The 24,437-nt window shown below is 46.4% G+C and overlaps 1 protein-coding gene across 2 annotated transcripts in view; it reads right to left on the reverse strand.

The window, feature by feature from the left end:
* The window catches only part of MBNL3 (muscleblind like splicing regulator 3), a 54,975-nt gene that overhangs the window by 26,808 nt on the left and 3,730 nt on the right, over positions 1-24,437 (reverse strand). For both annotated transcript variants that reach the window (XM_086469874.1, XM_086469875.1), the window contains exon 2: positions 115-279. In XM_086469874.1, the coding sequence (XP_086326000.1) occupies positions 115-279 (165 nt within the window). The remainder of the gene's footprint in view (positions 1-114; positions 280-24,437) is intronic.

Genomic DNA, 24,437 nt, shown 5'->3' on the forward strand with positions numbered 1-24,437 from the left:
CAGCTCCATGCAGCGCAGACAACTGCCCAAGCTCAAGCACAGGGCTGGGGCCTCCATGAGCAAACGGGAAAGAAATGCGGAGCGATGTGAACCCGATTCATTGCTGTAACTTACAATTGGCTGTAGTTGCGCGCCTGGTAGCATGAACTGCATTTGCTGAGCAAACATGGCTGCGGCTGTCTTCTGCTGGATCAGGTTGTTGCGTCCATTTATTTCAAGTTGTGTTTTTAAGTGTGGGGGAGGGTGGAGATATTTGCAGTTCTCTCGGGTACACCGGCCCTAAAAAACATAATGAAACAGCATTTCAGTGAATGTAACACTCAGGGCAGCCAGAGAAAATTTAATTAAGGATTGTTTGGGTTACTGTAACAACACAATCATCTAGGCGGAGACAGTTTGATAGCTACTGTGCCTCTTTTGTGATTTTTCTATGGCAGTGCAATACTTAGGTGAAGAGCAACATGACTTCTCCTGCATTAACACAAATCAAATACTATTGAGCTAAACCCAAAAGTTAGGCTTCCTGATGTTAAAATGATTGTTGTAAAAAAAAAAAAAAAAAAAAAAATCTAAGAAATACCAATATTTTCAGAAGCTAGTAGCAACAGTTCTAGAAACAACAACAAAAATTCGCTATTTTCTTGTGTGGGTTGTTTTTCCCCTCCCTCCCAAGACCAGACCACTTAATTGGCCCTGACAACCAGACAGCAAGAAACAAAACTGTCTCCACCACTTCCCCAGTTGCGCTGGGTAAAACATTAAGATGACAGCTCTGTAAAGCAGCATCTCTGATCTTCAACATGCATGTACCCTGAGCTGCTGAGAACTGGTAGGCACAGGAGGAAGAACTGAAACAATTTACCCCTTCATGCTTTCACTTGTCAAAAGCCACAGTATGTTGCTGCACTTGACTAATCCCCACCACCCCCAAATAAATGTAAGCACTGGGGAAGCCAGTGGCTCCTAAAAAGCAAAGGATCACTGTTACAGATCACCTCAAATCAACCGAGACCATCACTTTTAAAAAAACATCTATAAACTGTGCCTTGCTTTAATGGTGTTTGCAGTAAACATAGGAAGATAAAAAACAATAGTCCACTGAACACAGAAAACTACTAATAAATTTTGTCACCAAGATGACATAATTCTTGGAAAAATAGGGTTTTTTTCCCCCCTCTTTCTCTGTGTAGTCCCTCCTCAAGAAAGAGAGGCATACAGAATACAAGAAACATTTTATGCAAATTTATGCTTAAGTTTTATAACTAACTTTTATACAAAAATAGTGATTTTTTTTTGAGGAAGCAATTCTTTGGAGCTATTCAGAGCCTGTTTAAATAAGGCCAGACCCGGAGGCCACAGAGCTGTTATATGACAGATAACTAATAATCATTCCTGCAGTGACCAAAGGAGGAGGACCATCCATTACTCAGCCTGTCCCAGGCACTCCCATCAAGGGCTGGACACTGAGTTCTCATCCTCAATATAATTAAGTTTGCTTTCAACATGGGGCACATCCCCACATACCTGCTCCCGTTAGCAGGATCGCCTGGAGCAGAGCTGTAACTCCATAACCAGGTCCACAGGGGTATGCTCATTACACACCACTGCACCCAGGGCTCAGACTGGTGGAAATCCCCTGGGATGGGCCCCTGCCTGCATCCAGGATGCTACCCTGGGGATGGTTAAGACTTGTACAAACACACAGGTGGAGTCACTGTACAAGTACCACTGCACAAAGCCAACACTGTGACCCACTGCAGGGGCTGTTCTTGAACCCCCAGTCAGGTTCCTCGGCATGCCAGGAGAGGGGCAGGTCACTGTAGAGCAGCCTGAGACTTGCAGATTTAGGTGTGCTTTCCTCTGCCCCCCTTCCTGGTGAGGAGAACAGCTTCACTATGGAGAGGGCTGAAGAGCATGACTGCAGTGTGAAAGGGGCTGTATGATGGAGTAGGAGATCAGAGTTAAACAAAACTCCTGGCTCCCCATTGTTATTTAGAAGCAAATAATTAAATCCAAGAAGTGATAGACTAAACCCGCTGGGACAGGAAAAAGGCCCACTCCCAAATTTCAGCAGCTTGCCTTTGCAGAATGAAACTCTCTGCTCTGCTCCTAGAAGAGCCCAGTGGCTCCCAACAACCCAACTCAAAAAGAAAGAGGCTTTTTAATGCTATTGTTTTGGCTTCTCAGCCATCCAACAGCCCCAGATCCCCAGCAGAGAGCTAATTGCTCACAGGCCCCAAGGATATGAATTTTCATCACCAGACACTTTCTTAGATCTATGTAAAGTGAGTAAAATGGCACCACACAGCTGGCTGGTGCTTAGACAACCCAGCACTACTATAATGTAAATAACTGCATTAATCTGGAAGGAGAAGGAGACTCATCAGCACTAGGTTGGTTTGGGTCATTCTTCTCATGGCATCTTTACAGCTGCAGGGACCAAGTCCCTCCACAGCCCTTTCCATCACCTGGGACCCAACAAGAGTCCAGCATTCAGGCTCAGAGCATGTCTGCAGCACCCCACCTCCACAACTTCTGTGGGACTGCTCAGGTCACTACAAACCAGAAACAGACCCTGAAGAGCAGCAGCTTGTCAATGGCCAAGCATCCACTCTATTCTAAGCTCCACCCTTGAAGGGCTTACACATCAGCCTTAGAAATTCCTCCTGGTTGAAATCTGGCACAAGTGCTTTGGGTTGGGAAAACACTAATTTCTAACAAATTTGGAATAAATCTGTGTACATGTTTCTACACTGCAGGAATGGAGAAGATGAAAAAAGAGCTGCTATTTTTTGTAAACAATACTTATAGGGCCTTCTTCAACTTGAAAAGGACTTTGCTATTCCAACTGAAATTTTGCATGTCATTGATACCAGCCACCCCAGCTTGGTGTGAAGCTTTGTTCTACTTTTTTCTCAAAACATAATTTGTTTAATTCCAACAGGAGGTTCTACAAACAGAATGTTTTTATTACCAACAACAAAAAAAACCCATACAGCAAGAGGCCTTGATCCTGCACACAGAGCTGTGAGCAGAAACCAGTGCCCACGCAGAGTGCTACTGGTTTCAACGACGACGTGTATTTGCAAGGAACTGAGATCTGTGCAGATGCTGCTGCAGAGCGAAGACTGAAGTGCAGCACAGCTGTCAGTCAAGCCTTCTAAGGCTCCACAAAGACTAAATGAATCACCACTATACTAAGATTCAAAACCACACCTTTAGTCTAGCTCCTCCCCACCATTATTTTGATCCTGAGCATCATCAACCACTGTGTTTCACCAGGACGGGTTAGAAGCCACAGTTGAGTTGGGTTGCCTTCTCCAACATCACAGCAGGTTCTTCATCTCTCAGACAATGAATCTTAGAAACTGGTGATGTGACTGAGCGACACAAAATGTTCCAAGTTTAGATATCCAGCTATGAAACAGCTTCCAAGATGTCTCGCTCTAAAGTGATAAGCACCTCTAGTATCCTCTGAACTCCAACACTAGTAGGGGTGATCCCTTCTTCTACACTTCCATCACAATGCCCACAGTTCTCAGTACTTCTCAGCAACACATACACTCTTTCAAGACCAATTTCAGCTCTACAAAAGCCAGCAGAAGGACAAAGACACTGCCATTATTCACTCTCAGTACCAGCTGCAACACAGTAGGGAAAACAACAGGGAACTGGTAGAAGATCTGCTGTATGGATACTGGGCTGGGGACAGATAAGGACACTCCATTTTATACCTGAGTGGCCTAGGAATGGAATATGAGAAAATACAACAGGAGTCAGGCCCCTAAGTTTCAGGTAAGCATCTTTATTAAAAAGTGCAGTTTTGCTGCAGTGACTTGCTGTGGCTCCAGCACATCAAATGTTCAGCACAGGCCACAGGACAGTCCCAGTGCCCAGCAGAGACCTGCTGAGACACTCTCCAAGATGAGCATTGCACCAAGAAGCACCATCCTAGCACCTGGAGTGGGTCACTGCATATGTCAGGAAGGGGCACAGTGCTCAGAGTGACCTGTGTCAGTGAGCAGCATGCTGAGCCTGCTGGGACCAGTGCAGCCATCCTGTTCTAACTGGACGAGTTTATTGCTGTTAATTTAACATGAGTATTGACTCCAGGGAAGGTGCATTCCCACCCTGTCCCCGGTGGCACTCGAGCCTGCAAGCCAGGGAATCACCACCCAGCAACAGACTCTGCTGCTGGCCTTGGTAACATGCTAAATATAGCTGTATTTTCTGGCTCCTCACAAAATGGAAGGAGTCTGAAGGACCATATTCGTCAGCTTCCTTGCCAACTACAGCCAGGAGGGAAAAGCATATGGACAGCACTTTCCAAGTCTTGAAAAATGGGTATTAAAAATAAATCATTAAAAGATTTTATAAGAGTATCTTCTCCCCCTTTCTTCCCACACACTCCCCCACCCTTACAGTAGGCTGCTGGCATGTGATTGACTCTGTGTTGCCAACTTAAGTCATGCTGTGATGGCGCATACAAATGGCTGGCATCTGACACTAGCTAACATGACAGCAGCTTGCAGTGCAACAAAGCCAGCTGTTTCGAGTGCAGTACAGATGGCAGCACACTTAAATCCAGTAGAAAAACCTGCATTACACCTGGCTGTTTGGAGTCCACTGGGCTGCACCTTATCATCTGCAACCTAGCTCGCAGGGATGCAAGTAAGACCACACTGGGTATGGCACCAGGCTGGATGAACCTACCCTAAGTATGCTGCACAAATTCTCTTCTTGCTGGCCACTGAAGTGAGCCAAACTGTGCTGCAGAGACAAGTCTTCCAGCACAAACCCAAGGCTTGCTCATGTTTGCACCAGTAATGCAGTTTGTTACAGTCTCTCTAATCCTGGATGCCAGTGAGGGGTTCCAGAGCAGACGCACATTTCTGGTTTTAATGACTGCACTGTATGTCCCATCAATCACCAGCATTCTCATGTGAAAATCTTCAAGCTAATGTTGCTTTTCACACACGGGAGGCTGCAGTAGGCTTGTGCCCTGACTGTTCTGTCTTTTCCACAGACACTGATGACATGTGCAATGACTGACAGCAAAGAGAATGAAAAGAGACCAGGCGGGAAAGGATTTCCATGTTTTGCACAAAACCAGGCACCAAAACACAGCTTGTCTGCATAACTTTTCCCTGCATGAAGCAGCAGATTTCCACACCCCCAAGAGGAACTCAGTGGGGAAGCACACTCAGAGATGCGCTGGCCCAGCTTACTCAGTGCCCGTCGCTCCAGCACTGAGGCATGAAATGCTCTCTGCTTTCCATCATACTCAGCACATGCACAGAGGCCTTCTCCTGGCCAGGGATCCTCACTCCCGCCAGAGCCTTGCATGGCTTTCACATATGCAACACAACCTCAACCACCATGATGTCTGCCCCTGCATCTGGAGGGCAGGCAGTAATCCAGGCTGTGGAACTGCCCGCAAAGTGTGAATTGTCAAACAACAGTGGAAGGCAGAAAGGGGGGAGCTCTGAGCAGCATACAATGCTCCAGGTCTACCCCTACTGCCATCTGCTCTCTAAGAAAAGAGAGACACTGGGAGACAGACTTAGTATCTGGTAAAGCCCAAGCTCCAAATCCTTCACTCACCCTATGGGGACTTGCAGCTTCAAAGTCACCCTCCCAGGAAAGCAAACCACCAGTGTGTTGGGAACACTGTCGATCCGCCACCTCAACTCAAGTGCTTCGTGCTCGCTATGGTTTCTCCCTAAGCAACCTGCCCTAGGGCTGAGCAACTGGTATGCTGGCTAGATTGCGTGGCTCATCCTGCCACCTCCAATGCTGCATCACACTCCTCTCTCCATGCAGGCAGCGAGCTGTGCTGGAGGGAGGGAGGGAGGGAGATGGCTGTCCATCTCACTGCTGGAGCAACACCTTCTGCTGGGCTGACATCAAACAGCATGGAAATAGCATGTTTTCAACTGGAAAACAAAGGAGGCTGGAGCCCACATGTCAGCCTGATCATTAGCGAGTGTTACATCTCACAGATAGGTGTTCATGCAGCCAAGCTGTCACTCGCTGCAGTTCAAAGCCTAGCTCTGTACATACCTTATCTACCATTCCTTTCTACAGGCTAATGAAATGTTAAAAGTTATGCTGTGAACTGAGTCAGTGAGAAGTACAACCTTGCAACCTCCCTTGAACATTGACCCTGGCACAGCACATCAGATAACTTCTGCTTAATAGCAATGCTCTTCTCACAATGTTGGAGCAGCTCACTTTTACAGAAAGGTTTTAAAGTGTAATTGTGTACAAAGCACTCCTCAAATGTGTTCTCATGGAAGGCTGTTAGCCCACCTAAAAAGCAGGTCTAGAAGGATGTAGCAAAGTGACTTATCACCCCTAGGCCTACACAGATCAACTTCACCTATTTTGTTTGTACCTATTACTTGCATATTTCCCAGACAAGGTACCCCAACACATCATTCTCCCTGCAGCTGTAAAGCTCTTCCTGATTCTCAACTGCAATTTTGTTCCTCCTGCAACCGAAGCCTAAAACTTGTCTTAGCCCAGAGGGCCAGAACAGGAATTATTCCCTCCCTCTTTGAGGAAGGGCCCATACTTAAAGGCTACAGTCACATCAATCTACCTTCCTCAAACCTCTCTATACTATGCAAAGCATGCTCTTTCAACTTTGTAAGCATGATCTCCAAGCCTTTCATTAGGCTGCTCCCCCAGTCAGCCTGCACCCCTGCTGACGTGTGTGCATGCACAGGGCACTGTGGTCCAGGTAACCCCTTAGCAGTGCTGTGCAGCTACAAAAATTTTTTTTCATATGTCCTGCAGATGACACTGCTGCTTATATATCCCTGCATGATATTTTCTTTCCTTCTAACAGTGCAACATTTTTGATTCACTCTCAACAAGCCTTTTCCAGAACTACTGCCTAGCCAGCCATGCTGCATCCTGTATCACGCAGCTGATTTGCTTAAATGCAATATTTTCTACTCCTTTATTAAACTCACACCCCTTTTCTATGGACTATTTTTCCAACCTGTCAAGATTATCTGCAACTCCACATCTGGTTCTCTTAAAGTGTCTGTAGTTCCTCCCAGCTCAGAGCACCCTACCAATTTAACAAGCATACTCTATTCCATCAAGTCATCAGAAAAAAACAAAAGTGAATGGTCTTCCCAAGCGTATCCTTCCAGACTGCCATTGAACTATTTTCCAAGCTGTTGCGGGTTGTCACATAAAAGTTCCTCCTATGCTTTGTTCCCCGTCTTGTCTGGAAACCAATTTGTGCCACATAAAGACTCCTAAATTTAATGCCAGCACTCCATCCTCCCTATCTCTCTGAAACAGCTCATCTCAAATGCTTTCCCGTTCTGCTGCTTTTTCTGCTCCTCTCTGGACACCTGTAGGGATGCTGGAGAGTTAGTGCTCTACATCCCTCCTGTGTCAGCACTCTTACTTGCCACCCAGTATGCCCACAACGTTGGCTACAAAGAAGCTGGTGGTCTGAAGTTACTTGTAACAGCAATTAAAAAAAATACAACACGGCTAGTTGCTGACATTTTTCAAATGCAGGTGTAACACCCATTTACAGAGAGCCCAAAGATTGCTGTTATGATGTGGAACCTGCTGTGAACAGATCATAGCTGAACAGAAAAAGCAATATGTCTCTTCCAGTTAGCATTACCAGATGGCAATCAGCCTCGAAGGGAAGCAAAGCAATGTAGACTTCCTAACACACAGAACTTTCAATTTCAATGTATGTGGATAAAAATGCTAGAGTTGAAGTTAATCTGGTAGCTTCCAGGGACAGATGATACAGACCCTGTGAAACGCACATTCTAGCTAAGAACAAGTGTGGTTCATGAATACATAATTTGCTGGAAATAGGATTCAAACAGCCCATAAAAAGCACACACCATGGTTTTGCAATGTCTCTAGGATGAGCTTTGCCTAACTTCTTTGAACTTCCCACCTCTGTGTCCAAAGAGCCAGCTACCTGAGCCTGAGAAGCAAACGGCTAAAAACACCCCAGGTGTTACCTTGGCCCAACTCAGCTCCCCTGCAGTCACTCAAGAAACCCCTTCAGATTTTATGCTGTTCTGAATGATGCTCTGAGCTACAGCAGCAACATGTCAGCTCTGATCCAGGGCTGCTCAGGCAAACGGGGACATGTTTTTTGTCAGGGTACAGAGTACAAGAGTCAGACCTGCCTTTCCGCACAGTGTCAATGGAAAAACCGGAGTATCTAACGCAAGCTCCCAGGACTACCAACGCTCCCAGCACTCTTGAGGCAGCCCCAGCTTGTTGCTGAAACAGCAACTAAATTTCATGGCTTCAATGAATGTCAGGTCAAGCCCTTTCTGAGCAAGCCTAGACTTGATTTTGACTGAAATGAGTGAAGCTTGATGTTTTGCATGATTTCAAATGAAAGCAGGTGACATTTGGCAGCTACGACAAGAGTTTTGGGTCCTTTTGAACTGAGAGCTCAAAGCAAAGCTCGGTGGCATGTGCATGTGCAAGTGTAAGGCAGCTAGAAAGCCCTTGGAGCAAACCAAGCAGATATGCTGTGTTCAGCTTGCTGAAGGGAGGCTGGTGCATTTTGCACAGTCCCAGTCTGACGAGTTCACCTTCCCCTACAGCTGTACGGCAGAGCCCTGGGAGGCCAATCAATAGGTAAACAAGTAACTGTTTGGGCTTAAAAAAAAAAAAAAGTTATATTCCTCTGCAACTTAAAAAAAAGCAGGTCAGACAAACACAGCCACTTCAGTCCAGGTAGGGTCTAACTCCATGTCCAGCGAGTTAGAAAAATGCAGAAGGAATGAGAAGCAGAGACAAAAATCCCTGGCTCTAGGACATTGGTGCTGATTTTTGGCCTCCCCATCTCACCTGTGTGACTGCTCTGCTGGGATATTTTTGCTTTGCAGGGAGATGGAAGGAAGGACAGGAGGAAGAAAGATGTCAGCATCATTTTTGCAAACGTATTCGGGTCCAGACAGAAGCTGCCAACAGCCAGCTGAGGGGACTGCTGAACAAACACTGCTAGAGACCTGTAGCACCTCCATCTCTCTGTCATTCCGGCCTTTGTCTGAAAGCCAACCTCTATCACAGACACAAACCAGGGCTGAAGAGGCTGTGCCCCTGCATGCCACTGGTTCAGAATACACTGTGCTGAAGTGCTCTCCTCCATCGCAGGACTGGAAAGCAAGCTGCCCGTTGCCACCAGATGCACACCCACTGTGGCATGTGGCCAAGCTGACAGGGCTTTGGTCACCTACCTATCGTACAACCGGACAGGTCTCCATCAACAGGCATTAATGTGACGAACAGCAGTACTTTGTCCAAGCAGGGGACATACTTCCCACTGTGTGGCACAAATGGTTTTGCAGATGATTTCACCGGTATATAAAAAAAAACCCCAGAAGTAGACTGAGCATATAACATTGCATCACTCGCATCAGGGTAAGAGAGTCATCAGATGCAAAATGCTGGGAACAAATAGATGCACAGCATGGACAAATCCTCCTGCAGATGCCAGTCCTTTCAAACAGTGTGTATAAAACAGCAAAGCAGTTGGACGGGGGGGTTCCCAAGATCAGATGCTCTCTGCTAGGATTCAAACATGCTTATGTAGGACTTGCTTACAAAGTCTGCAGACTCAAAATGTTTGTCAAGCTTGTTTTGTTACACAGCTCAAACCAGAGCAGGATAGAAAAACAAAGCAGACAGAGCAGCATTTCTACATCATATCCCTTTTTGATATCACCTTAACCAGTGACAGTAATTCACAGCTATTGCCAAGAACTTCAAACCACTGAACTCAGCAGGCAAATCCTGCCCCAAACAGAAAGGATGGCTCATTAGCATGGAGCTCAAGTATTTAAACAAGTGCCATCACCCCACCATTTTTTAAAATTTTAATTAGAAACAGGGGACACACACACGCGCGCGAAACTACTGTATTCCAGGAGACTCTAAGCAGCCACAGGCACCAGCCTAAACTCCTAAATCCTCATTCACCTTGGCAATTAGGGAAGCTGAGAGCTGCTGCTGTGAGTGAAGTTTTACTTCTGCACATTGCTGAATACAGCAATGTTCTGCTGAATTTCCCCAGGACAGCACAAAGAGGTCGTGGCTGTCCTCCTGCTTTCACGCAGGATTTTAATTCCAAGCTGTTTGTTATACTTGAAGGTTCTTACAAACTCAGAGCAGTTATTTTGTTGGGGAAAAGCCCTGTAGCTCCTTCATTATATTTTTACATCTTGACAACTCTTTCCAGCTCTGTTCTCCTGCCAAGCTCTCTTCATTCAGGTCAATGGTATGCTCTGTTATGCTCAATGAAAAACGTGTATTGATTTTAACATTTTTGGTTTGTGGAACATTTTTGCTTGTTCCAAGCAATGGGCGGTGTTTACCAAGTCCAAGAAATATATATTAAAAAGAGTACGGCACTGTCAAAGTATATCTTTTATGAGCTGTAGAGCCATAGAACAGAAAAACATGTTTATCTGAGAGATTACTACTTGCAATGAACAGCAATCTCATTCCACAAAAGAGAGGAATGGACTTCATTGAGCTCTTTTCTTTTGTACCTACCGATACATTTTGATTAGGCTACATTTTGTGAACTGTATCAGCCTGTCACCACCATATATTTGAGATGAGGTTAAAATTGAATAGAAGTATCACTAATTTAGAGTTCTGAACAGATATTTTTTAATGTCTTCCAAGAATTATTCCACTACTTCCAGGTTATTTTAATGTGGTATCAAATATGGGCGCTCTCCAAGCAAAATAAGCTTTTACAGACATCCTTGGCCAGAGAGGCTCAAGCAACTGATCGATAACAATTACAAAGGAAGGCATTTAGCGCCTGGTAAAGAGAGCGCATTTAGGAGCACGTTTAGCCCTGGGATCACTGCATTTAGAGTAGGACACGAAGCAGGTGACATCCTGCAATGTTAATATTCCTGTGGGTGAATGTTTCAATGTGGGACTATTTGTAAGTAAAGAAATCAATTCTACCTGGAAGATAGAAACACTGACATGTCATTGATTTTTCTTCTGTAATAAATTACAAAAAAAACCCCATGCCAGTCTCTGGAACAATATTGCACAAGTACTGTATTAAAAAAACCCACCATAAAGCCCCACAGAAAACCAAACAAAATAAAACTTCTAATATGGCTTCCACCTTTTGCCTCTCTCAGTTCTGTCCCTCCCAATGCTATTACACCAGGCCAGCTTTTGGAAATACCAAGTGTAATTTCTCTTGGCCCTTTAACCATTTTTTCATTGCAAATCCCATAATCCAATTCTACAACTTTCACCAGCTATTTGAATCTGTCAAGGTCATATGGAAAGTTGATGCTTCTGACCTTCCTCTACCTACGGTTGTCTCTTGAATATTACAATTGCAGCAGGCAAACCACACGCAGACAGAACCAAGCAAAGTACATTAAAGCGCAGAAGAATAAATATTAAAGCACTGTGTTCATGAATACAAATATTGGATGCATGACCACCTCTGGCAGCTTTGCTCCTTGAGTTTACACAAGGGAGAAGGCAAACACGGAAGCACAGAGATTGATAACTGACCCAAACTCTCCCTCCTGTCCTGCAGAGGGCAAAGCCATGCTCAGAAAACCTCATTCTCATGGCGTTTTAGACAGCAAAATGAAACTGCAAATAAAAGATTTGTGGGTGGTTGGGTTTGGTGGTTTTGGTTTCTGTTTTGTTTGGGTTTTTTTGTTTGTTTGTTTTTTAGAAGTTGTCAGAATATAACAATTTACCAACTGGGGATTAGCCCAATTTTTGTTTGTGTTGTTGCTTTGCTCAGAAAGCAACAGCTTAATAGGCAAACAGATTCCTGGTTTTCAAAAAAATAATGAAAAAGCTTAAAAAAAAATTTCCATCTGGGCTGACAATTCCCAGGGAGAATCTTCAGTCCGGAAAAAATAACTCTGCAGTATGTGCTTCAGCCTCAGCTACCGAGGGGCGGCCAAGGGGTAACGCAGCAGCACCCTGAGCAGGGAAGGATGCTGGCTGGGCTCTGCTAAGCATGCTGATCACTCCTGTTGGGAGTGGTACCGCCACTTGGCATTCCACCCTTTGGCTTGAAACACCAAGAGATGTCAGAACAGGACATGATAGTCCCTCTGTGCATTAGCTTAAGCCACTGAAGGAGGTGACTGCTGGGGAGCAGGCAGATACAGCAGAAGGTGATGCCCTCAGTTGCCACTGCAAGCCCAGATTTGCTCCCAGATGTCCATCAGAGCCCAGGGGTCTGATGCTTCAAGGCAGAGGACACCTTTCTGCTCTTGGCTGAGATATACCCAACAGCAGAGAGTCAGAAAGCAAAGCCCCCTGCCCCTCACCCTGATGGCTGCACACTGATGTCCCCGGCTCCTCTCCTACTCTCACTGCTCTCTGTCTCATTGCTTGGCTCCCTTCACTGTTCCCATTCATCTCTTCCCTGCTGCACAGCAAAGCCCGCCCCTCCAGCTACTTTCTCCCATAGCGGTGCCTCTCTGGCTACAGTTAGGTTTACCAACAACCAAGCTTGGTCCTCATGCTCCTGCTTCAGCCAGACAGGTTTGTGCACAGCACCCCACCTCCTCTTCGCTCTAGCTTAGCAGAGAAGCAACCAGGCCACCAGAAGGGCTAACCATGTGCCACCAACTCCGTATGCTCTCACTCATCTCTGAGCAAGGACCCCAAATCTTTCCAATTGGTGCCCAGGCCTCAGATTTCATGCCCATGGTACAATGAACTTGCTAATAGTCAGAGGATTAAAGGTGTAGATACAAAAAGCACCTTCAAGAGAGTTCTTGCAGCCTGCTAAGCACAGCAGGCTGGGACCACACATCTCACACGTGCCCTGGCTTCCAAAGAGGGCATTCAGGCTAAGGGACATTGAATCACAGCCCTCCATCTAGGAGGCAGCAAGGCTTGAAGAGAAAGGAAGAAAGAAAAATAAAGGGGGGGAAAAACCCAAACAAACAAATAGAAAAAGCCTGCCTTGCCCTAGGCAAATATTCCACCTTGGTTAGCTTTGCAGACTGATCTATTTCCCATTGTTTATTACAGCCAGTAACATATGCACATTTAAGTCACTGAGGGGTTTTTCTTTTAAGAAAACACCTTCAGAAGTGCTCTTTAAGAAATGTCTGGCAGCTTCAGAAATGCTCTTTAAGAAGTGCCTGGCACTAGAAAGCAGATATGTGACCGATCTTTGCTACCATCTCAAGTGAAAGGGAGGTTAAGGCTGTATAAATGTTTGTTAGGACTTGAGCCCACAAAGTTGCTGTGGTGTCAACAGGACAGGTCTTTTTCCATGGAGGTAAACACGATGGGCTCACAATTCAAACGGTAATGCACTGCCATCTCTATGAGCAAAAGTAGAATTTGTCAATAACGTGGTTCTGAGGTAAAACTACAAACAGTGAGACTTATTTAACTGCAGTTCACATACACTAGTCACAAGTACCACGCAGGCAGCCAGCCCTAAGGGACAGGATGCCAAATTCTGTGACAAGATCTGAAAACCTGTTAATTTATGATAGATTTATTGAAATAGCCTCAGCCAGAGCAAAACTTCTACCTGTCCTAACTCCAACACTCTTCACAGATCCCTGTTTGCTCAGTCTGTTATCCAGTCTCGTGAGGGTCTGTGCAGATCCACATGCCCCACCTTGCTCAGCCAAAGCAGATCCCTGCTCTTGTCCCTATCAGAGCACAGTCAAGTAACAGACCCTTCCCAGGACACAGTAAGCTGACATGGAGGCAGCAAGACAGCCTGCTCAAGGAGGCTTTCTTCTCACCCCATACTCCACACTGACATACAGACCCAGAATTCAGAGTCAGTATGGTGACTGAAGGCCCCAAAATCTAGTAAAAGTGGTCTATTTTCTCCGCGCAGTGCCAGGAGGGGGATTAACTGATAATGCATTTTGTAGAAACCATGATTTCAGACACTGAAAGGTTAATTCCACGTAGCTGCTGATTAGATCTGCTCCCTCTCCTGTAACAAGAGGTGTAGGATGGGACACCTGAAAGGTTGTACTGCCTTATTGGGTGGATGTATCCACTTTCTTCTGTGGGTTGCAACTTTTGCACTGCCAGAAATCCTGACCTAAATTCTCCTCTGAGTGGCACTGGTTTAAGTGCCAGAACAGCTAAGAAAGGAATGTGTCATGTGTGTGCACGCATGTGTGCCCGCCCGTTCGCTGCAGCACACCACTGGGAATGGAACCGATCAGGGCTTTCGTTTAATTTGCTTTGGTTTTTGGAGTTTGTGTTTTTAATAACTGCCAGATTCACCTATTTAGGTTTGAGAGTACAAGAGAAAAGCTGGGGGAGTTAGAAGCTTCTAAACCATATTCATGTGGACACGCTTGCTTATTCAGGCTTCAGTCACAAAAAGCAAACTGATTATTACTGTGGGCTTTTTCTGCCCTTTCCGTATTACTGCTCTGCTTTCCAAACTCCTGCCTTCAACTTCTACTCTGAGCTGCTTATCCTTGTCCCGGTCACTGGCGCAGTACAGACCACCTGATGCTCAACCCTTTGCAGACGAGGAGGAATGCAAGGATAGCTTTTAAAGGCTGTTTTCTATTTGAAAGCAATCTTGACAACACGACTTCTTTAGCAGGCAGGCAAACATCTGCTTCTGCCACTGACAAGAGATACCTTCAGACGCAGCACAACGCTAAAAGGGCAACAAGAAAAAGACCTTTCAACTACCCTGACCAGGTACAGCCAAGATGAGTCAGCTGCGATGCAAACGCTCATTTGCTTTTAGGCAAGATGGGCCCATGCTGGATCGGGCTAGGATAGATTTTTTTTTTTTTTCTGTAAGGAAGAGTGACCTTTCCTGAGGACGTCTTCAGCCTCTCCAGCCACGTCAGAGGAGTAGCTGCAAAGAAGTTCCGGTGTCATTAGCGAGTTTGGAATGCAGCAGGACTGGTGCCCATGTCAGCAAACACCAAACACCCATCAGTGAACACCAGCACACCCCAGCTGGAAAAAATGCCCTCACTTGCTTAAACTGAGATAGATGGACTTCTGATAGGGCCCCAGCAGAAATCCCTGCACAAACTTTTGTGCAAGTATCTCTGATACAAAGAAGAAGGAATATTAAGGAAAGTGCCAACACTTTTTCTCTGGCTGGGCTAAGCTCTGAAAGAATGCTTAAAATCATCAGTACCATCAAAACAACAACAACAGAAATTTCATGGTGTTTCTGTCGTAGCTAATGTGGGCTCTATTGTGAGTACAGACTTCTAAAGATTTTACATTACCGTGAACTCTTAAAAAAACCCACACAGAGAAACACAAAACAACAACAATGAAAATCCTCTTAATTCAATCTGTGCTTTATCGCACAAGGCCACAGCAGGGGATTTGTGGCTGGGGGAATACAACTACTCATCGATGCTACAGCTCAGGGTCCTGCTCTGATTACTACCCAAACATAGAATTAGACTGTTGCAGCCTGAAGAGTTTTTAGTCTAAATACATCAGACTCAGTGGAAGAACCCCAGGTGGCTAGGGGAAGCCTCAGCAACACAGAGACTGCATGCCAGCCACTCGGCGCTGGATTGCTGCAGCTGCAGAGCTGCGGCTGTGATGCCCTTGATGCTTTCTGAGCTCCTGCTTCCCAGCAGCAGGCAGCCTGCGTTTCCCATCTCTGCATCGCCAGGTAAAAGCAATCTTACCCATTTGCCGCTCAGCCCCCAATGGACATTTTCCCCCCACTCAACTCTCCCAACCGTGGCACAGGAGCAGTTTGAGTGGGCTCTGGTGACAGAAGCATGATGCGGAGCTGGCAGGAAGGCTGTGCTGGGTAATACGCGCCCCGCTGCACTGCACCAGCCAGCAGATTCTGATAAAGCCGACGGTGCTGATAAAGCCGACGGTGATGGGTGGCAGGGGTCTTTGCCACATCCCTGAGCTGTCCCAATCCACGGGAGAGTGCCCTGTGGTGCCACTCTGCTCCTCCTCAGAGTCACTCCCACCTCCTTCCCTCACAGCTCAGTTTCAGACATCCCTGTCCTGCTTTTATCAACCCTGACGGCTCTCCTGCTCCAAGCATCTCTGCACCACTCAGCCTGCTTGCCTTGATGGAGCTGCCATCAGCACACCACAGAGACTTTACAGGACATACGCCTGACACTGTGGGGAGCCAAAGTCTGAGGGGACGTAACCATGATGATTACTTCTTTGTCTGCAAGTGCACCAGATGCACCGAGAAACAAAAATGACTGCTGAAGCAACAGGAGAGGAGAAGGGCAAGAGACTTCCCAGGTTGCCTGGTCAGGAACGGAGAGGACAGGGGAGCTGCAGGAGGGCTTGGGGACAAATAAGCCTGGAGGGGAGGAGGAAATAGAGTAGAAAGGAGAAACAGGGCATAAGGCTGCAAGTCTTGTGCCATGGGAGCAAGATTTGGGAGGGCTCCTGCAGAAAGCACCACGTGCATCTTTAATGCTTTCCCCTACAGCATTCGGGAAGGAGCGACATCCCCTCCAAGGTCAACTCACTGTCTTGGAAATCCACTGCTTTATGAAACAAGACTCCCTCGTGGGGAGGAAAGCACTTTCCTTCCTACAGCTGACCTCGATCACCATCACCTCTGTCATATCCGGATGACCTTCCAAGCCCTCCTTGAAGGCTCATCTACATGTCCAGCTTTCAACTCCCCGCTGCCCTGGCTACTCAAGTGCTACTGCATAGACTAAAATGTCCCAACCCTGTGAGGCTCTCACTTCCTCCTGCCAAACTTATTCAGTGCCTGGTATCTGCAGCACCACGTGGAAGGGACCCTGGGAGCAGAGCCCAAGCACTGCACACAGCACAATGCTGCACAAACCAATCAAGTAGGATCAAGCATCACTTCATGGCGAGAAAGCATGCTTTACTCACGCTCTGATCCTTCAGGAGCTGACAGCAAAAGGAAGCAGCACTGGTCAGTGGGATCGCCCATCATAGTTGGGATTACAAGCTGAGGGCTGGTTTTCAAACTTTGCCTGGTTGTGGCAGGGCTCTTTAAGGACCTAATCTCTGTGTGACCGCTCCCAGCACCAGCCGTGCCCCTGCGGATAATAAGGACTGAGGGAAGCACCGTCTAATGACGGCTGTGCTTTCAGCCAAGCTGGCTGCAGCTCCGCTGAGTCTGTGCTGCCCCATGCCATCTCCTCCACCTCAGCTAGATACTCCATGCTTTCCCAACAACCACTACATTTGAGAGTTGTTTTCCCGCAATAAGCACCCAGAGCTGCCCACAGCACCCCAGAGTTGCTCACTCAAAGCAGAAGGGGACAAATAGAGTTAAAGCAGCATAGTTTGGGGTAATGGCTTAAATCCTCATCAGAACCTGGTGTGGGTACTGCTGGGCAGAGATGTGGGCATCACTAACACAACTCTGCTGATCCCAGCACTCCTGTCTGTAGTGGTTGTTTTGGGGCCTGATACCTGTGTAGGAGAGGCCAGCTAAAAGTAAATGCTGTGTTAACGCAGAGTATGTTCAGAAGCATGATAAGACTCAGTGCACACCACCAAGCAGTCATCTGACTGGGCAATGCCTTGTGATACCATACTCATTCTGCAGGACTAGCTAAATGGCTCCTGGTTACCATTCTTGGGACTGTTAATTAAAACAGAATTTGTCTCCACCTTTTTAATGGTGCTCTGCATACCTACCTCAGCAAGGAGAGAGAGCCAGCAGTGTCCCCAGCATCCCTGCAGCAGGCACACTGGGATGGGCAGTGGGTCTTTACTGTGCAGCCAGATTAATACATAAAGTAGCTTGTTTTAAACATCCACATTCCACTGCTGTAAGAGAAAAACCTTCTCCCCCAGAGCACAGGCTGCCACCTTTCAAACAAGGTCAGACACCAACCTCCTCCCCCACCGCCAGTGACCTTATTAGCACCGATCATGGTTCTAATAATATCCCACATTGTAAGCGGGCCATCTGCCGTAACATTTCACTACCAACTTGGGGAATTGCTTGGTTTGAGTATGCTCACATGCCAGCAAGCCAACTGTCCTCTCTCAGGAATATGCACCTTCCCCACAGCTTTAAGCTAAATATTGCAGAAAGGCACCTCCAGCTCCCAGCTTTCCAGCTCAGAGCATAAACACGCAGAGAATAGCACAGAGCCATGCCCAGGTGCTGGCTTCAGACAGAGGAGGTAAAAATGAAGTTAGAGGTTAAAAATCCATCAGTCCAGCATCACAACCTCCAACTCCTCTGATGGTGGGTACACCGAGTAACCACGTCACTGAAACCCAAAACCAAGGCCAAACACTAACCAGATGTTCAGAGAGCCAAGGCTCCTGAGAGCAGAAATCAGCATTGCTTTTGTGCCATATACTTTCTACTGCATGGACAGCAGAAAGATTTTACTATCCTAACACATTAGCTATGGTTAAGCTGAATATTTTCACTGGCATTACAGGACAGGGGGCTTTCATAACAGACAGGTAAGCTCGCAGAAGAACTAACCATGTTTGATAGCTATTCATTTAGAATAAGCCAGGGTTTGAAATGCTTACTCAGTTAGGACATCTAGCTAAAACACTCAGAGTCTTGTTACTACAGTAGCTCAGCTCCACTCAGCCTTCAAAGACATTTTTCTTTGTACCGCTCCTGTGAGGTCAAAAAAGTGCAATTAGGCACAGAGACTGACATTACAAAGCTTTAAAGCAGCCTACATCATCACAAGGCTTTGAAAGCTGGCTTTCCAAATCCTTGGCCTTTCCTCTAATCAAAAGGCCATTATCAGACATGGCACAAGAGGCTACATGGGGCAAGGAACAGGGTCAGTGCCTGGTTCTCTGCTGTTTTATGAACAGTGATAAAACATTAATAAGCTGTAAGTAAAACTGTGCCTGTATAGGGCAACATTCACCTAAGTGCCTCAAAGCATTTATTTGAATACCCGCGTAACAATATTTATAAGGGCAGATTTTCAAAGAGCTCAGTTCCTCACTTGGAAATGTAACCACTTATTTAAATGCTCTGTGGGAGATGTCAGATGATGGGCTCTCCAGAAAGCCTGGTACATCTTGTTTATATTTATTTTAAAGCTTCCGAACAGCTCAATTACATAAATGCATGTTACTGTACCCTCCTTCAGATGCGTGAACCAAGTGGCAGAAAGCTATTGCCAGCAAAGGGATTACATCAAACTCATGCTATGCCACTGAAGAAATCCACCAATTCCTCATGCTTGTTCACAGTCATTCTCCCCAAAGGCATCTTCCACCGCCTTTCCCCCAGCTGGCTTCGCTGGGCTAATGCAATCATGAACAAGAGAAGTAGCTAGGTAGCTTCACTGACACAACAGCAAGACAGGACACCATGGCCGAGTGTGACTCCATGTTTACAAGGATCCTCTTTGCCCCAAACTGTCTCCAGGGATAGGGATTTGTAGGTTTGGGCATTTACTTGAATCACAGCGTCAGCTACTGCTACAGATCAGGGCTAGAAGACGTAAAGCTTGAATTTCCTTCCCCAGGTGGATCTGGCAGTGCCACAGCCTGCAACATGGCACCTGCCGAGGTGCCAGAGCTTACTGTACAAACACACATCCCTCTGTGCTCCCTTGGCCAACTTCTGACTCACAGCTACGCAAGGCTAAATGCAAGCGCTGCCGCAGCTTGCTAGCTGGGCTTCAACACCCCATCTCCCTCCTCTCAGTGCAGAGGAAACCCCTGGGGCTTGCAGAGCACTACACTGCATTTGCGCTGGGTCACAGGCACAGAGCTAGTGCTTGCAGATCCAAGCAGACTTGGTGGGACTGCAAGCTCCAGGTGTGTGTGCTGAGCACATGCCAAGAAACTCTCCCAAACTGGAAAGGCTAAGGTGACAGAGGAAATGATCACAGGCAGTTCTCCCCCTTTGGAGAAGGGCCAAGAAGACCATTTCCCTCTCAAAACCTCATGCAACAGCGCACTTCAGCACAAGGAACTCTTTGCTGCCCACAGGAATTCTACAGTGCTTAAAATCAGGCTTCAATATTTTGCAGAACTGGAACCTCAGTCTGGAGGGTTTTGCCCTTAAAAAAGGGAAAGCAATCCTCAGGAGCAGGAGGCGGCATGCCATGGCCTGTGCAACATTGCAATATGCCCATAAAAGGTTTCAAAATGTATCTGCCTAAGTTCATGCAGCAGCTCAGAAGAGTTTAGAGTCACATCCCGAAAGAATTTGTCTCTTGCTTTTTTAGGCAAGTGTAAGCAGCAGTCAGCACTTTACCATTATCTTCCCAACCAGAAAACCAAGGTTACTCTTGGCTGATATTAGTAATGTAAATGCTGCTGGCCTTACCCTTTGGGGATGGTGGTTTGCTTGTGCCACAGGGAGAAGACTGGGGCAACGTGAGCTGCAGACAGGAGCAGAGGCCCTGCATTGCCAAGGCTGGCTGGCGAGGAGAGGCAAGGCAAGGCTCGCAGGAAAACCCTGCTGCTGAATTTGCTTGGCCTGTCTCCCCAAAAAAGGCTGGCCTCCAAATTGCGGTCTCAGGACAAATTTGTGGCCACAGCTCTGCTTTTCAACATGTTCAAGGGAAAATGCACACAAGTCTGAGGCCCAAGGAAAAGCTGTAATAAATTCATCAGCTACAGGAAGAAAGAAAAGGACAAGAGTCCTGTGCTTACCCCTCACAATGGAGTGCCTCCCGACATGCCAGCCTGCACCCGCACCTCTGTCAGCCTCTTGAACCTGACCCAGGGACACCACGCATGAGACTGGCACCTCCAAACATCGGGTAACAGCAAAGGCATCTGCTCCTATGTGGGCAAGCCCTCAGGAGATATGTGGGGTCAGGAGGTCTGGGGCACAGATGGTGCTCTCCATCTTCAGAGACAAAAGACCTTTAGAGGACATTTCTACAAACACAAGGCCAGACCTCGTGTTACCCTGTGACCATGCACTGCCACAGACAGGAGATCTGTTCAGGGTCCTCCTGATGAGTCAAACCCCATCCTCGCGCCAGGAGGGGCTGCCCATCCCTCAGGTACTCCAGGTCAGCTGCCAAGACCCTGCTTACAGATATCCATGGAAGGACAGAAAAGTCCAAATGACTTCACCTTGCAGCACAAGATGGGCACCAAAGACCTACCAGGGTCCCTCCCCACAGACACTTTGATACTCATCAGGCTAAGGCCACCCCAAGGGCGAGAAGACTGCCTTGGAGACCCTCACTCCCTGGCCTGGCTTCAGCAGTGCCACACAACAGGCAGGGGAAGAGTCACATTGCCTTGTGCTATCAAAGGAGTCATATGTGGGACAATGCAAGAGATCCACCAGAGGTAGGAGAGGACAGCAGGAAGAAACATACTCCTCTCCACAGGAAAACACGTTGGACAGGGAGAAAAGCGTTCAGAAGTGACTTTCACTTTTATTTATATTAGTTGATGAACGTGTTTATGCTGACCAAGTCTGTGCAACAGTCCTACAGCTTTAGATGGGGAAAGCAACATGGATGCTTGTATTTGCTGAGCACCCACTGCAAAGCAAATACCCAAAGTCATCTAATACCCACCCTCCACATAAGTAAGAGTCTGAGATCTGTTAGGTAGGCCAATCTGGCATATGAGGGACTAACACTTTCAGGAGGAAGTTGTTCAAGCATAATCAATTAAGAAAATGTGAACTCCAACTACTACAAGTGTCACACTGACCGTTTTTGAGAGCATTTCCTTTCAGACAACTCTCTGCAAGCTTCCCCACAGGCTCTCAACATCCACCTCAGTGTGACCCCTCCAGCTCATACCTCCAGGAGCACCCAATAGGCCCTCTATGCTGGCATGGGTCTCACTTCTCACAGTTTCCATCAGAGCTACACTACTCCCAGGACTTTCTCCACTCTTCTAGCAATGAGCTGAAAAGGGAGCATCCCTCCAGGGTAGCACCAGAACTACACTAGGCACCAGGAAGCCTACCAACACCCCGCCTTTCTTGACGTGTTCCCCCTGGACAACACCAGCTTTACAGAACACACATCCTTGGCAATGTAAAGGGCAAGATAAAGTGTTCACTGCTGAGGCTTTTCAGCTGCAGAAAGACCCAACAGAGATAAGGACAGGGCCAACCTCTTCTGCCTTCATAGCAGGCCTCAAAAATCACCTGTTTACTTTAAGGCACAGACAAGGAATTCCTGCCAAGGACTCTGCCTTACATCTTTGCAAATGGCTGGCAATGAATAAGACCTTCCTGCCACTTGCTGTCTATTGCTGTCCTTGTAGCAGAGTCACCAGGTAACACCAGCCTGTTTCCAGTTAAACGCGTTCATTGCCGAGCACTTCTGCACAGAGCCAGGACCAATGGGACTTCAGAGCTCAGAGGCTGGACTTCATATTCAGCATCTAAGGCCCTCTTGTCCTCCTCCTAGCCCTGCTGCAGAGGCAGTAACCAGCAACAGAGAAGCAAGGGGAGAGCTCAGGGCAGCAACCTTTTAAACCACAATAGCAAGATTCACCAGTGCTCATCTGTCATGGTTCAGCTGTCAAAGAGTCACAGATAAATGAAGTGAGACTGCTGGGACATCAGAGAAACCTATGGATAATGCTAAATAAATCATCTGCACAGACCTCTGTCCTACAGAAAGATCAGTTAGGCAGATTAAAGCAACAAAGTGTATCTTTCCCTGGAAAGCTGAACACGCCTAGGGAGGTCACATACCATCCAAATAACCATCCTGACCCCAATAGACAGCATCTGCAGTCCAGATACTGGGGCAGGGCTGGAAGATGCTCAGCCACAGGCACTGCCAGGTGAGTTTCTTCATCAGTAGTCTCCATCCCGCTGTGCCAAAAAACTTCTGGAGACATTGCATGAGAGTATACACAGCATGTGCCAACTAAATTAAGCTGTGAAAACATGAAGCTTATTGCAAACCATAGAGAAGAAGGGATCAAGCCTAACTATTTTTTTTTCCATGAACTCTCCTATTCTCCTTCAAGTACCACTCTACTTTAAGAGCTACAGTTCTTATAAATAAAATTGAGTTTAAATACATTTTCCCCTCACTTTCAGATGTTTGATTCAGTAGTTATAAAAAGCACTTATGGTGTGCTGTAAGACACACTAGTATCCAGACAAGACAGAAAGCTGCTACAAACCTACTTCACATCACCAAATGCTGTTGCCATGCAGGTACGTGCCCTAATGACCAACGGAAAAGTGAAGGTTTCTCATAAAGGTGACTTGGCTCAACACTGCTCATCTGGTTTATTTGCATCTCCATTACATTGAGCTGAGACATGCAGTCAGAGTGTCTCCAAAAATACCTCTATGGCTTTGTTTGCTTTCTTCTACTGTAAAAGAGTAACCATATGCTAAGTTTAGTGGGTGTTTTTAGTTGTTTCCTACTTTGGAGTTTATTTAAATTTAAAGAAAAAATTGACTGCAAACCAGTAAGTCAGAAATAATTCTAGTGAAGTCAGCATAAACCAGGTACATATTCACATTAAAACTATAAGGAACAGCCTCAGGTGCATCAATTTCAAGATCACATGGTACGTTTACTGTCCAAGCATAGAGAACTTAGACTGCTGTGCGACTTTGAATACTATTACCAGATAATAACACTTCTTTTAGAAAATAGAAAATGTAGACAAAACTGTAGTTTCAACTCCTGATTTTATACCTGTTCACAGACAACTTGCCTTTTTTTTAAACATATAACTGCTTTGAAACACACAATAGCTTAACAATGTTTTTTAAATTAGACCTCCCAAAGTCAAAATTCATATCCCTAAAATTTTTAGCACACTATTTTCTGTCTTTCAAAATGCTCTTCCAAACTTTGATTTGCATATGGAAACATCTACATAAAGCAATTTAAAAAACCAAAAGAACCCACACCTCACAAAGCTGGGCTTGTAATTTTTTTTTTAAACCATGAGTCCGTAGTACAGATACCTAAACTGTGAGCAGCATAAATCAAAGCCTCTGTGAACACCTGGTGTGCATTACCTACATATTTTTATATAATACATCACCACCTCCTAATGCCCCATCTCTCAGCTTACTGCTCCATTAGTGTTTCTAGTGACCAAAGAAGATGTTTTTTTCCCCTCCTGACATCTTTAGAAACTGAAGAACACAACTAATGATTTGCTGGCCAGGAAATTAAGAATCAAACAGGCTCATACCGCGCCTGCCTGATGCAGCCTGAATAGGAAGGTTAATGACTTGATCAGTGCTTGCAGACAGCCCACCACAGTGCCACGACAAGCCTTTGTATTAATTGCCACGAGCCAGCAAACTGTGTCCTGACCCTTGCAAAAAGCACCAGCTATGCACGGGACAGTGCACACCAAGCCTGGGAGAGAAGGTGATGAATGAACCCAAAGGCCATCTGGGTTTACAGCAATGACAGTACACTTCTCCTTTGCTCAGCATGTCTCAAACGTGCCATGGGACCTGCCTAGGGGGGTACTGCGGAGCATCAGCTGCT

This window comes from Leptosomus discolor, chromosome 9 (assembly GCF_034619465.1).
Source record: "Leptosomus discolor isolate bLepDis1 chromosome 9, bLepDis1.hap2, whole genome shotgun sequence".
NCBI lineage: Eukaryota > Metazoa > Chordata > Aves > Leptosomiformes > Leptosomidae > Leptosomus > Leptosomus discolor.